The following is a 15,713-nucleotide window of genomic DNA, read 5'->3' as shown; positions in this document are numbered from 1 at the left end:
AAAAAAAAAAGGAAGAAGTAATAAAAGAAGGAAAAGGAAGAGGGAAAATGATAGTAATTAGGAAAAAAAAATAGGGAGTGAAGGAGGGAGAACAATGAAACAGACAGGAATTTGAAGGTAATCTAAGTTGGATATCAGAATATTACCATTCATACTTTTAGTAATGATGTTGAATTTGTAATTAATTTTACTAAAACTCAACTAATAGAATTGGTGCTACTTAGAAGTTTCATCAGATTAGTAAAAATGAAAGTGAGGAGTGAAAGGATTAGTTGCTCAGGGTGTTCAACTCTTTGCTGCCCCATGTGTTGTAGCCCATCCAGGTCCTCTGTCCATGGAATTCTCCAGGCAAGAATATTGGAAGAGTCAAAGGTAATTATACCGTTATCTTATTTTCAATAGTCTCCTTTTCTTGATGTATATCTGAGTTTCTGACCTGTATATCATTTGCCTTTTTCCTAAAGAACTTTGTTTAACAGGGCAAGTCTGTTGCAAATGGATTCTCTGTTTTTATTTCTCTTAGCCCACTTGAGCTGCTATAACAAAATATTATAAATTGAGTGGCTTGAACAGCAAACATGTATTTCTCAAAATCCCAGAGGCTGAAAAGTGTAATATCTAGGTGCTGCAGATTCAGTGTCTAAAGGGTTTCCCAGGTGGCTCAATAGGTAAAGAATGTGCCTGCTAATGCAGGAGATGCAGGAGACTCAGATTCGATCACTGGGTCAGGAAGATCCCCTAGAGTAGGAAATGGCAGTTCACTCCTGTATTCTTGCTTGGAAAATTTCACGGACAGAGGAGCCTGGTTGGCTACGGCCCACAAGGTTGCAAAGTCCTGGACATGACTGAGCACAGCACAGGGCAAGGAGTCCCTGCTACATATTAATAGATTTAATAGTCTTTCCATCATGTCCTCACATGGCAGAACAGATCAAGGATGCTCTCTGGGGCCTCTTTAAATGGGCACTAGTCCCATTTCTGAGGGTCTCTCCTTATAAGCATCACGTTTAAGCCCCACTTCAAATATCATTCCACTTGGTATTCAGTTTCAACATATCAATTTTGTTGTTGTTGTTCAGTCACTAGGTTCTGTCTGACTCTGTGACCAGGTGACACAAACATTCCAGTCTGTGGCAGCAAGCTATTATTTATTTTTCACCTTTGAAGGATGTTTTATCTGAGTATTTATTTCTTTCAAAAAATTCAGTAGTTCACTCCTCTCTTCTTGCTTTCAGTTTCTGATGAGAAACTATAACTCGTATCCAATTTCTCTTTAGAAATTTTTTTTTTTTCTGGCTTTTTTTTCAAGATCTTTCTTTGCCTCCAGTTTTTTTGTGGTTTGAATATGTTATGACTAAGTGTAGTTTTATTTATTTAGTTAGTTTTGGTGGAAGGTGTTGTAAGGGGAAGTGAGAAGTGTTTATCCTGTTTGGTCTTGTCTTAAATTTCTAGATCTGAGATTTTGTGTTTGACATTAATGTTGAAAAGTTCTCAGTCATTGTCACTTCAAATATTTCTCTGGCTCTGTTTTTCCTTTGTTCTCCTAGTTTTCCAATCAAACATGTGTTGCATGTTTTGAAATTGTCCATTACTTCTTAGATGCTGGGCTTTTTTTTTCCTTTTTGCTTGATTGTTTTTATCCTTTTTCTCTTTGTATTTCAGTTTGGGGATTTTCTATTGACCTGTCTTCAAGCTTGATAAATTTTTCTTTGGCTATGTGTAGGAGACAGGAAGAATAAAAGAAAAGCAGGCCCCGACAAGGGCGGCAAAATAAATTTATAATTATTGATAAACTGGATGCTATAAGGCATGAGACTCTTGGAACAAGTCCAGAGGGAACAGTTCATAATCTTGAAAACAGATATGATCCTGGGGTCGGAAATCTGACCCCAGACTGTTTCTCAACTGACGTCTCGGAGTCACATGTTTTACATATCTGGTGGAAAATCTATAGATAAGAATATTAGTCTTAGTTACTGATGTGTTATTGATTACTGTTCCCTAATTACTCAATGGTTAATGATCATTTTGTTCTTTGGCCCTGAAGGCCACATGAGTTATAGTTTAACTCCCCGCATATTCTTTCCTTCACGGCTGAAAGTATAATGAAGCTGGCTTGGATTCAGTTTCGGGACCTTCACCTTGGAGCGGTGTTGGTCCCCTGATCCTACTTTTCTCTGGATTCTTGTGTCTCATTTCTCATTCTCTTGCCGTATCGCACTTTTGGAAACCCTGCTTGTCTAGCTAGTCTCGACAGCTATGTTCAGTCTACTAATGAGTTCATAAAAGGCATTCTTTATTTTCACTATGTGTGTATGTGTTTGTTAAGTTACTTCCTTCGTGTCTGATTCTTTGCAACACTTTGGACCATAGTCTCCCAGGTTCCTCTAATCCAGGCAAGAATACTGGCGTGGGTTGCTATGTCCTCCTCCAGGTGATCTCGACCCAGGGATTGAACCCATGTCTCTTATGTCTCCTGCATTGGCAGGTGGGGTCTTTACCACTAGTGTCACCTGGGAAGCCCTCTTTTCACTCTTCTTTTTTCAATAGTGAAATTTTTTTTTTTTTGATTCTTTATTAGAGTTTTCTTCTCTCTGGTTATATTTTCATGGAGTTCTTCGTGTTTATCTAGATTTTCCATTATAGCCTTTAACATATTAATTTTAACATCAGTTCTGTGATTCTGTTTTTGGTGATTGCCTTCCCACTTCCGTCTGTAGTTTTTTTCTCCTTTTGGCATGATTTGTAATTTTGTGTTGAAGGCAGGAAATGATCTGTCTAGTAACAGGAACTAAGGTAAATAGGCCTTTAATGTGAGGTATTCTATTGATCTTGCTAGAAGTAGGTTTTATTTAGTGGTTGCTATAGCAATTGGTGCTAGCAGGGTCGAATTCCTTTAGCATTCTTTATTGTGAATCTCTTGTTGATTTGGGGTTTTCTTAAGCACTCCTCTTCAGAAAGTGTCTGCATCTTGCACTGTTTCCGCTATAATTCAGTTGTACCAGAGCTCTGTTGATGTTGTGTCAAGCTGTGGAAGACAGTAAGCATTCTATAATTTTATAATGAAATCTGATTGCATTAGGCCTATTTTATAGGGCTATCATCATCACAGTGTCTCTGGTGATCCAACTTTTTTGCACTTTTAGGCAGGACAAGTGTGTTGGGGGCTTGAGTGTGAGAAATGCCCTTTCATCAGGTGTGATAGTCTTCTGGTAATGTCTTGTGCTGTGGAAAGTAGGCCTTTATATATGAAAGTGCTCTGGTAACATTTCATGGTAACTCATCTCTGTTCCACTCTAGAGTCAAAAGGGGATCTTCCTTGGCTGTTCACTCTGAGAATTTGGTGGAGTCCTAGAGGTAAAACCCACAGCAATCCTGCTCTGCTGCCTAAGAATACAGCTTCAGGAGTTTCTCACTTTCACACTACCCCACGGGCATTCCCCTGTAGACATTCAGCATGTATAAATGTATCAATTTCAAGAACTGAAGCATTTCTGTCAGCTTATGGCTTTGTCTCCAGATAAGCAGGTCTTGGCTTCCTCTCTTTGGGTGGGCCTATTTCTCCTGATTTTGTTGTGGTGGTTTGCCTTGCTACCTCAGTTCTCTAATAGGTACAAGAAAGCCATTGATCTTCAATTTTTTCTGCTTTTTCTGGTAATAGAGACATGAGCGATGACTTCTCAGATCTTTATGTGTTGAATTAAAACTGGAAATCCTCCAGGTGTGCTCTGAACCTAATTCTTAACCCTTCATATACTCACATTTATATTCATGTATCTTGATTACAGTTTTATGCCCATTACATAGAAGCATGCTTGACACATTTCAAGCACATGACAAGTATGTATTCAAGGAGGGAATGAATAAATTTCTAAATAAATGAAGGTAAAAAGAGTGCATGGTGACTTCAATATAGTGTATTTTGTTGAGAAACTCCTGAAAATGTGGTTAAAGGAGATAGGAAAAAAGTGTGTATCCATACTGACATCTCTTTGGTTTATTGTTTACTAACACACCAAAGATCCATAGGGAAACTATGCCTTTGAATCTGGAAATAAACAACCGTAATCACTTGCTAGGATAAACAGTTGTTAAATTTTAGTACTATGCTGTATTATTATAAACTTAAATATTGTGAATATAAAGAATAAAAGGAGATATTTGGATAGTCTATAAATTGCTGATCTGAGCTACAAATGGCTAATCACAAAATGTCTACATGTGTTAAATTTATTTTAAAAATTATCTATTTCACTGTGACTCCATGGAAGGAAAAAAAAAATCTGAGTGCTTCATTATTCAACAGAAATATAAGAAATGTGAACATTAACAGCACATTTTTTTGCCTAAGTAATTCTATTTATTTACCTTTATGAGAAACGCTGGGCTGGAAGAAGCATAAGCTGGAATCAAGATTGCTGGGAGAAATATCAATAACCTCAGATATGCAGATGACACCACCCTTATGGCAGAAAGTGAAGAGGAACTAAAAAGCCTCTTGATGAAAGTGAAAGAGGAGAGTGAAAAAGTTTGCTTAAAGCTCAACATTCAAAAACTAAGATCATGGCATCTGGTCCCATCACTTTATGGCAAATAGATGGGGAAACAGTGGAAACAGTGTCAGACTTTATTTTTTGGGGCTCCAAAATCTCTGCAGATGGTGATTGCAGCCATGAAATTAAAAGACGCTTACTCCTTGGAAGGAAAGTTATGACCAACCTAGATAGCATATGAAAAAGCAGAGATATTACTTTTCCATCAAAAGTCCATCTAGTCAAGGCTATGGTTTTTCCAGTGGTCAAGTATGAATGTGAGAGTTGGACTGTGAAGAAACCTGAGCACCAAAGAATTGATGCTTTTGAACTGTGGTGCTGGTTAAAACTTTTGACAGTCCTTTGGGCTGCAAGGAGATCCAACCAGTCCATCCTAAAGGAGACCAATCCTGGATGTTCATTGGAAGGACTGATGCTGAGGCTGAAACTCCAATACTTTGGCCACCTCCATGCGAAGAGCTGACTCATTGGAAAAGACCCTGATGCTGGGAGGGATTTGAGGGGCAGAAGGAGAAGGGAAAGCCAGAGGATGAGATGGCTGGATGGCATCATCGACTTGAGGCACATGAGTTTGGGTAGACTCCGGGAGTTGGTGATGGACAGGAAGGCTGGCGTGCTGTGATTCATGGGGTAGCAAAGAGTTGGACATGACTGAGTGACTGAACTGAACTGAACTGGAAGGTAACAGTTTGTAAGTTTCAGTGTATTTTGCAAACTGATATATAAATCCATATATTATTGAAAATAAAAAATTCTAAGTGTGCCTAATGTTAATAGACTTAAATTTAACTATTCTGAATTTATTTTAATTGTAGCTCATCTGAAATTGATTTACTAAATGTCACCATTTTTAAATAATGGCAGATTCATGTTGATATATGGCAAAACAAATACAATATTGTAAAGTTAAAAAATAAAATAATATTAAAAAAATAAAAATAAAATGCTAAAAAAGTAATTAATTAAAAATAAATAAATAAGTTTTATCATGATTTTGAAAGGAGGGAATTTCCTTTCAGTTTTTAATGTAAATACAAATAAGATTAATAAACTTTCTATACATATTATATATATAATATATATTAACACAGTTCCAGTGTATATCGAGTATTATGGAGCAATAGGAAAGCTAGGTCCAATTTAATTCTGACTTGGGATGATAGATCTGTTTCTGACTCAAGTGACTATTTCCATTACAATACATTTAGTTTCCTCAGAAATTATCCCTTAGATTTGGGAATACTAGGAAGATGTTATTATATTTTGACACTAAAAGCCAGAATCTTCAGAGCCTTAAATATTCCCTGGAGAAAACTTTTATTTCATAATGTCTCTGGTAAATTTTTATTAATTCATGAGTTTTCATTCTTATGTAGCTTTGTTGACACTATTTATCCTACATAAAAGGCTTTATTTTACTTCCTACTCTGTCTCCAATGCCCAACTGAGGATCCATCCTCTCTTTAAACATTCTCTCTTGTTCATCTCCCCAACAGTCCCAAGCCCCAGAGAAATCTTCTCTCCTAGTCTCTAATGCCATATAGTAAACATGAGTCTTATTTGCCCTTAAGTTCATGGGGCATTGTACACTGCTACATGCACACATGCATCCTGTCTCCTCAAAACATTCAGTTCAGTTCAGTCTCTCATTCGTGTCTGACTCTTTGTGACCCCATGAATTGCAGCATGCCAGGCCTCCCTGTCCATCACCAAATCCCAGAGTTCACTCAAACTCATGTCCGTCGAGTCAGTGATGCCATCCAGCCATCTCATTCACTGTCGTCCTTTTCTCCTCCTGCCCCCAATCCCTCCCAGCATTCCTCAAAACATTGGTAAACTGCAATTCTCTTAGACAGTGTCATATACCTTTACAGTGTACAACAGTGCATTCTCCATAGACCTATAAAATTTGGTTAATTAATGTCTGTTATAAATGGTGAAGTCACCAAAGAAGCATAACTGATAATGAAGTCATCAAAGCAGAGGCTTCCTCTCAAGGGATGACATGTTTACACCTAGGAGGATCCATGACATTTAACTTAGTACGAGCTTATAAAATTCTCAGCCACATAATCCACTTCATTTGATGTGGCTTGACTTTTGATTTACCATATTTTCAGGGCAGTCAGTATTACCTGTAGGTGTCTGAAACCTTGCTCAGACACAGATCATTAGAGTAAAATTTACTAGAGCTTCTCTTTTTTATTCACCTCGGTAAAGATAAATTACATATTTGCTGCCTTGATCTATAGATCAGTTTAAAAGCCAAGAGGTAAATAGAATTCTTATCTGAAGAGAAATTCAAACTTAATGGTAAGTCTTTGTCTTTACTATCTTCCCTTTCTGCTTTGCCTCTATTCTCCCTTTTCTCTTCCTTTTATTCTTCTACCATATTTCATTTTCCCTCATGCTGAACCCTTACTAATTTTGCATATTGCTTTATTATTCTCTTCCCATTTTCAGAGCAATAATCTGAAGAAACATTAAATCTGATTAATTTTGTTCAAGTCAGGTTCTCTATGTAATCAGATAAGTTTAATTTTGGAATAGGACATGGTAAAAGAGAAGAGGGACAAAAAGAGAGGTGGTCAAAACAGGGAAAAAATACATTACACTAATTTACAAAAAAACACAAACAAACAACAACAACAACAGAAAAAACTGTAGGGAATAGTTTTAGTTAGTTGAGTAGATTGGTAAAAGGCCAAACTGAAGAGGTATGAACATTATTATACATTATATATTTCCACTATGTATCTTAAGCCCAAAGCTGGGCTTCTGTTTTCAACCATCACACACATTTATATACCATTTGCTTCTTGCTTCTCTGTTGCCCTCACTGTCAGCTTCTTGAGGCAATGCTATTTATGTAATCATCAGCAAGACTGAGTGTAAGTAATATGATGTTTTCATACCTACATATTAAGAAAAAATAAGTCAAATTTTTTCACATACATATTCATCTCTTCACTTCATTATTATAAATATAACTAAACCAGAATCTAAAAGTGACATAAGGTACTTTTTTATTTCATCAAATTTGAACAACATATTTGCTTTTACTCAAAAGAAAAGTAACAGCTTTTGCTAGTTTATCTTATCCAAAGTAATCATATCCAAAAAGTACTCCTTTAGCAATTACTAATGTTTTGACATTGTCATCTTCATGTTTTCTGGTCCCTTTGCATAATTTTTATCTCAATATTTTCACCGGACCAGAAGCAGATCAGGAGGCAATAATGGAAAACCATACATCAGTGACAGTGTTTATCTTAGTAGGATTGACAGAGGATCCCAAATTGAAGATTGTGCTATTTATCTTCCTGTTTCTCACCTATTTGTTAAGCATCTCTGGCAACTTGACTATCATTACCCTCACTTTGCTTGATTCTCATCTCAAGACTCCTATGTATTTCTTCCTTCGAAATTTTTCCTTCTTAGAAATTTCCTATACAACAGTCTGTATTCCCAAATTGCTTGCTAGCATGGCAACTGGTGACAAAACCATTACCTATAACTGTTGTGCAGCTCAGTTATTTTTTGCTTTCCTTCTTGGTGCATCTGAATTTTATCTCCTGGCTGCCATGTCCTATGATCGTTACGTTGCCATCTGTAAACCCTTGCATTATACAACCATCATGAGCAACAAAATCTGTATCCAGCTGGTCCTTAGCTCTTGGATGGCTGGTTTCCTCATCATTTTTCCAGGACTCATTTTAGGCTTAACCTTGGATTTCTGTAACTCCAATGTCATCGATCATTTCTACTGTGACACTGTTCCTCTCCTGCAAATCTCCTGCACAGATACACATTTGTTTGAAATGCTGAGTTTCATCCTAGCCCTGATGACTCTACTGATCACTTTGGTATTAGTGATTCTATCATACACATATATTGCCCTGACAATAATAAAAATTCCTTCTGCCAACCAGAGAAAAAAGGCTTTTTCCACTTGTTCTTCTCACATGATTGTCATCTCCCTCTCATATGACAGCTGCATCTTTATGTACGTGAAACCCTCAGCCAAACAGAGGATCTCCTTAATGAAGGGAGTCGCGGTTCTCAATACCTCTGTTGCCCCACTTTTGAACCCCTTTATTTATACTCTACGGAACCAGCAGGTGAAGCAAGCATTTAAAAACTTGCTACAAAGACTTCTGTCTTTATTCAAGTAAAATCATAGTGAGTTATATGAGGGAAATTAATAATTAGGGAAAATAGTAAAGGAGGAACTTGGATTTGTTCCCAGCTTCCCTATTGTACTATTTATTATTTGTCCTTTCACTTCTTTCTCAAGTGTCGTGATGTTTACATTTAGCTGTTTTATGTAAATCATGTTTTACATTTAAAAATATCAAAACCTTCTTTTTATGTTCCATTATAAGCATACTCAAATTTGATCCCCTCCACTCCTCATCTTTCACTTAAGTGTAACAAATATTTGAAAGATTATTTCAGTAAAATATATGTATTTCTCATGGAGACTGTAAAGTATTTCTATATATGTTCAGAAAATTTTGTTCTCATATTTGAGTTTCTGTAAAAGTTTAATATGTTCAAAACAATGATATGATACGGCTTCTTGAGGCTGTTTATTTATGTCCTGGCTTTATGTCCTTTGCACATTTTCTATTGGTTTAAAAAAAAATATTAAAAGGGGGACGTTGAGATAAAACTGTTTTTTTTTTTTTTTGTCTTGAGACAAAAGAAAATGTTATTTTTGTCTTCAATTTAAAAAAATCACTCACACTATGCTAGTGTAATAAAAAAATCATATGGCATATTTCTGTTACATTTTATTCCATGTAGTTAATAAATATTGAGTCATATATGTGTACTGTATCTAGGTAACTTTGATTAAGAATAAAATGCAGCCCAGTGAGATCACATTTAGTACTTTATCAGCAATTCTCTATTCATTTTGGAACTATGTTCCTTAGATTCTATGTAATAGCATAAGTATATAACTAAAAATAATAATGTAATGATAACCAGCTTATTTTGAGATATTATAGTGTCTAATTGAAAGTATAACTATTGAGTGCAAGGAATAATGTTAATTATTAGTTCATTTATATTATTGCATATATTCACATACACTGTTAGGAAAACAAAAACAAAGTAGAGCACAGGAGTTTTTCTTTTCTTTTTTTTTTTTTTAAAGAATCATGTAATTCAGTTGTAAATAAGAATAATCATAACAGAAACAAGAAAATCAAATCAATTAATTTAATTGTACTAAGGAATAAGCAATGGTTAGAACTATACATAGAACAACAGACTGGTTCCAAATTGGGAAAGGAGTACGTCAAGGCTGTATGTTGCCACTGTGCTTATTTAACTTATATGAAGAGTGCATGTGAGAAATGCCAGGCTGTATGAAGCACAAACTGAAATCAAGATTGCCAGGAGATCTTTTTGACTCTGTGGGAAGAGGCAAGGGTGAGATGATTTGGGAGAATGGCATTGAAACATGTATAATATCATGTGAGAGATGAATTATCAGTCCAGGTTCTATGCATGATACTGGATGCTTGGGACTGGTGTGCTGGGTCCACCCAGAGGGATGGTATGGGGAGGGAGGTGGGAGGGGGGTTCAGGACGGGGAACACGTGTATAACTGTGGTGGATTCATGTTGACGTATGGCAAAACCAATAAAATATTGTAAAGTAATTAACCTCCAATTAAAATAAAGAAATTAAAAAAAAAAAGATTGCCAGGAGAAAATCAATACCCTCAGATATTCAGATGACACCATACATATGGCAGAAAGTGAAGAAGAACTAAAGCACCTCTTGATGAAAGTGAAAGAGCAGAGTGACAAAGTTGGCTCAAAACTCAACATCCAGAAAACTAAGATTATGCATCTGGTCCCAGTACTTAATGGAAAACAGATGGGGGAAGCAATGGAAACAGTGACAGATTTTATTTTTTGGTGGCTCCAAAATCATTGCAGATGGTAACTGTAGCCATGAAATTAAAAGATGCTTGCTCCTTGGAAGAAAAGTTATTACCAACTTAGACAGCATATTAAAAAGAAAAGACATTATTTTGCCAAAGGTCTGTCCAATCAAAGCTATGTAGTCCAATCAAAGCTTTTTCCAATAGTCATATATGGATATGAGAGTTGGACTATAAAGAAAACTGTGTGCTGAAGATCTGATGCTTTTGAACTGTGGTGTTGGAGAAGACTCTTGAGAGTGCTTTGTACAGCAAGGAGATCCAACGAGTCCATCCTAAAGGAAATCAGTCCTGAATATTCATTGGAAGGACTGATGCTGAAGCTGAAACTCCAATATTTGACCACCTAATGCAAAGAACTGACTCATTTGAAAAGACCCTGATGCTGGGGAAGAGTGAAGGCAGGAGGAGAAGGGGGCAGCAGAGGATGAGATGGTTGGATGGCATCACCGACTCAATGGACAGAGTTTGAGTTAGCTCCGGGAGTTGATGATGGACAGGAAAACCTGGTGTGCTAAAGTCCACGGGGTCTCAAAGAGTCGGACACGACTGAGCAACTGAACTGAACTGAGGAATAGAGTGTGATTATAAGCATGTAAAATGTAATTTAAAAAGATTTCTGGTAAAATTCAAGTTGTATGTTTTAAAACTATTTAAGAGTCAGATGTCTATACATAAACTACCGTTTTATAGGAAATATAGGACTCAGAGGATCCCATTAAATAACATCATAAGGATCCAGCTGTTCAATTTAGAAAATGACATATTGTGTATTAAAATAATCTAATTATTTCAGAATACCAAAAGCATAGAAAAAAGTAATGCTTCAGAATATTATTCTAGATTAAAATAATGTAAGATACATATCCATCAACTGAACATGTAGATCTCAGAGTCATAGTAACCTAACCAAGAAAACTGCAAAGTGGCATTTTTTAAGTTCCTGGTTAATTTTAAAATATGCAAAATGTGATAATGTCATTAGAATTATGTCTTTAAATTCCTTCTCTGTTAAACAATGGAGTACATAGAGTTGACATAGAGTTGTCTGTTGTTTGTTTCAAAATCGTGCACTAAAAAATATTACAGTGATATCAACTAACAAAAATACTATTATGTTTATAATAGTTGAAGCTGAAAGATGGGTTCATTGGTATTATTTATACTATCTCTCTATAGTGCATATATATAAATTTTCATTATACATATTTTATAATAAAATTAGCTTAGATAAAGATGGCCTATGACATGGTTAATGTTCCAATTTACATAATTTTTTTTCAACTACCTCCCAATTTATTTGACACATTTCATTAACTTATACATGCCCTTTTCTTACATTTTCAAATATAAAAACAATAAAGAAGACACATTTTAGTGGATAAATGAAAAGGGGAAAACTAAATATGCATTAATTCTATGAAAATACTTATTCCTTTACATAATGTTTACTGTAACCAGTACCTTAAAGTCTATAAAATTCTAAACACAAAACACCCCAATTTCTACAACTACTGCAGGTGATATTAAGAACAGTTACACAGGGATAGTTATCACAGGCACTTTTTATTTGTGAGTAAGACTTTCCTTCCAGATACCTAAACCAGCCTGCTGTAGTAAGGTAGGCAAAAACATATATATCATTTAATATCATTTATATAATTAATAAGAACCACCATTTTTATTCCAGGCATCATCCTAAGGGTCTACATATACTATTTGAATGTTCAAAATCAAAAGAAAACAGAAGAAAATATCCCATATCATTAATTATTTTATCTTGTGAAAAAGGTGAACTTCAATGAGCTACAGTAAAATTTCCAGAATCCCATTTGTTATTAAGACAGACAGAGGAGGTGGTCCTAAGGTGGCAGAGGAATAGGACGGGTAGACCACTTTTCCCCCCAAAATTCATCAAAAGAACATTTAAACGCTGAGTAAATTCCACAAAACAACTTCTGAATGCCAGCAGAGGATATCAGACATCCAGAAAAGCGGCCCATTGTCTTCAAAAGGAGATTTTTTATCAATGGTGCTGTATAGAAGGAGAAGTCTTGAGACTATTATAAAAATAAGACTGAAAACCAGAAGCAGGAGGCTTAAGTCCAAACCCTGAGAACACCAGAGAACTCCTGACTCCAGGGAACATTATTTGACAGGAGCTCATCAAACGCCTCCGTACCTACACTGAAACCAAGCACCACACAAGGGCCAAGAAGTTCCAGAGGAAGACATACCACGCAAATTCTCCAGCAACACAAGAACACAGCCCTGAGCTCCAATACACAGGCTGCCCAAAGTTACTCCAAAACCATTGACATCTCATAACTCATTACTGGACACTTCATTGCACTCCAGAGAGAAGAAATCCAGCTCCACCCACCAGAACACCGACACAAGCTTCCCTAACCAAAAAACCTTGACAAGCCACCTATTCAACCCCTCCAACAGTGAGGAAACTCCACAATAAAGAGAACTCCACAAACTGCAAGAGTACAGAAAGGACACCCCAGACTCAGCAATATAAAAGGATGAAGAGACAGAGGAATACCCAGCAGGTAAAGGAACAGGATAAATGCCCACCAAACCAAACAAAAGAGGAAGAGATAGAGAATCTACCTGATAAAGAATTCCAAGTAATGATAGTGAAAATGATCCAAAATCTTGAAATCAAAATGGAATCACAGATAAATAGCCTGGAGACAAGGATTGAGAAAATGCAAGAAAGGTTTAACAAGGACCTAGAAGAAATAAAAAAGAGTCAATAAATAATGAATAATGCAATAAATGAGATCAAAACACTCTGGAGGCAACAAATAGTAGAATAACAGAGGCAGAAGATAGGATTAATGAATTAGAAGATAGAATGGTAGAAATAAATGAATCAGAGAGGAAGAAAGAAAAATGAATTAAAAGAAATGAGGACAATCTCAGAGACCTCCAGGACAGTGTTAAATACCCCAGCATTCGAATCATAGGGGTCCCAGAAGAAGAAGACAAAAAGAAAGACCATGAGAAAATACTTGAGGAGATAATAGTTGAAAACTTCCCTAAAATGGGGAAAGAAATAATCACCCAAGTGCAAGAAACCCAGAGAATCCCAAACAGGATAAACCCAAGACAAAACACCCCAAGACACATATTGATCAAATTAACAAAGATCAAACACAGAGAACAAATATTAAAAGCAGCAAGGGAAAAATAACAAATAACACACAAGGGGATTCCCATAAGGATAACAGCTGATCTTTCAACAGAAACTCTTCAAACCAGGAGGGAATGGCAAGACATACTTAAAGTGATCCAAGAAAATAAGCTACAGCCCAGATTACTGTACCCAGCAAAGATCTCATTCAAACATGAAGGAGAAATCAAAAGCTTTACAGACAAGCAAAAGCTGAGAGAATTCAGCACCACCAAGCCAGCTCTCCAACAAATGCTAAAGGATATTCTCTAGACAGGAAACACAAAAAGGGTGTATAAACTCGAACCCAAAACAGCAAAGCAAATGGTAACTGGATTATACTTATCAATAATTACCTTAAACATAAATGGGTTGAATGCCTCAACCAAAAGACAAAGACTGGCTAAATGCATACAAAAACAAGACCCCGATATATGGTGTCTACAAGAGACCCACGTCAAAACAGGGGACACAAACAGACTGAAAGTGAAGGGCTGGAAAAAAATTTTCCATGCAAATAGAGACCAAAAGAAAGCAGGAAAAGCAATACTCATATCAGATAAAATAGACTTTAAAACAAAGGTTGTGAAAAGAGACAAAGAAGGACACAACAAAATGAACAAAGGATCAATCCAAGAAGAAGATATAACAATTATAAATATACATACACCCAACATAGGAACACCGCAATATGTAAGACATATGCTAACAAGTATGAAAGGGGAAATTAACAAGAACACAATAATAGTGGGAGATTTTAATACCCCAACTCACAACTATGGATTGGTCAACTAAACAGAAAATTAACAAGGAAACACAAATTTTAAACGATACAATAGACCAGTTAGACCTAATTGATACCTATAGGACATTTCAGCCCCCCAAAAAAGAATTTCACCTTTTCTCAAGTGCACATGGAACCTTCTCCAGGATAGAACATATCCTGGGCCATAAATCTAGCCTTGGTGAATTCAAAAAAATTGAAATCATACCAAGCATCTTTTTTGACCACAATGCACTATGATTAGATTTCAATTACAGGAGAAAAACTATTAAAAATACCAACATATGGAGTCTAGACAACACGCTGCTGAATAACCAACAAATCACAGAAGAAATCAAAAAAGGAATCAAAATATGCATAGAAACGAATGAAAATGAAAACACAATAACCCAAAACCTGTGGGACACTGTAAAAGCAGTGCTAAGGGGAAAGTTCATAGCAATACAGGCATACCTCAAGAAACAAGTCAAATAAATAACCTAACTCTACACCTAAAGCAACTAGAAAAGGAAGAAATGAAGAACCCCAGGGTAAGTAGAAAGAAAGAAATCTTAAAAATTAGGGCAGAAACAAAAGAGACCATAGCAAAAATCAAGAAAGCCAAAAGCTGGTTCTTTGAAAGGATAAATAAAATTGACAAACCATTAGCCAGACTCATCAGGAAACAAAGGGAGAAAATTCAAATCAACAAAATTAGAAACGAAAATGGAGAGATCACAACAGACAACACAGAAATACAAAGGATCATAAGAGACTACTATCAGCAATTATATGCAAATAAAATGGACAACGTGGAAGAAATGGACAAATTCTTAGAAAAGTACAACTTTCCAAAAGTGCACCAGGAAGAAATAGAAAAACTTAACAGACCTTGCACAAGCATGGAAATTGAAACTGTAATCAGAAATCTTTCAGCAAACAAAAGCCCGGTCCAGATGGCTGCACAGATGAATTCTACCAAAAGTTTAGAGAAGAGCTGACACTTATCCTATTCAAACTCTTCCAGAAAATTGCAGAGGAAGATAAACTTCCAAACTCATTCTATGAGGCCACCATCACCCTAATACCAAAACCTGACAAAGATCCCACAAAAAAAGAAAACTACACTCCAATATTACTGATGAACATAGATGCAAAAATCCTTGACAAAATTCTAGCAATTAGAATCTGACAACACGTTAAAAAGATCATACACCATGACCAAGTGGGCTTTATCCCAGGGATGCAAGG

The 15,713-nt window shown here is 36.0% G+C and overlaps 1 protein-coding gene across 1 annotated transcript; it reads left to right on the top strand.

Moving 5' to 3' along the window:
• The first annotated feature begins 7,792 nt into the window (after window positions 1-7,792).
• Window positions 7,793-8,728, top strand: OR6C69G (olfactory receptor family 6 subfamily C member 69G). Its single transcript, NM_001390560.1, has one exon. The coding sequence runs from the start codon at window positions 7,793-7,795 to the stop codon at window positions 8,726-8,728; it is 936 nt and encodes a 311-aa protein (NP_001377489.1).
• The last annotated feature ends 6,985 nt before the right edge of the window (window positions 8,729-15,713 follow it).

This window comes from Bos taurus, chromosome 5, assembly GCF_002263795.3.
Source record: "Bos taurus isolate L1 Dominette 01449 registration number 42190680 breed Hereford chromosome 5, ARS-UCD2.0, whole genome shotgun sequence".
Taxonomy (NCBI): Eukaryota; Metazoa; Chordata; class Mammalia; order Artiodactyla; family Bovidae; genus Bos; species Bos taurus.
Note: the sequence above shows the minus strand (reverse complement) of the source record. Positions and strands in the feature narration are given on the sequence as shown.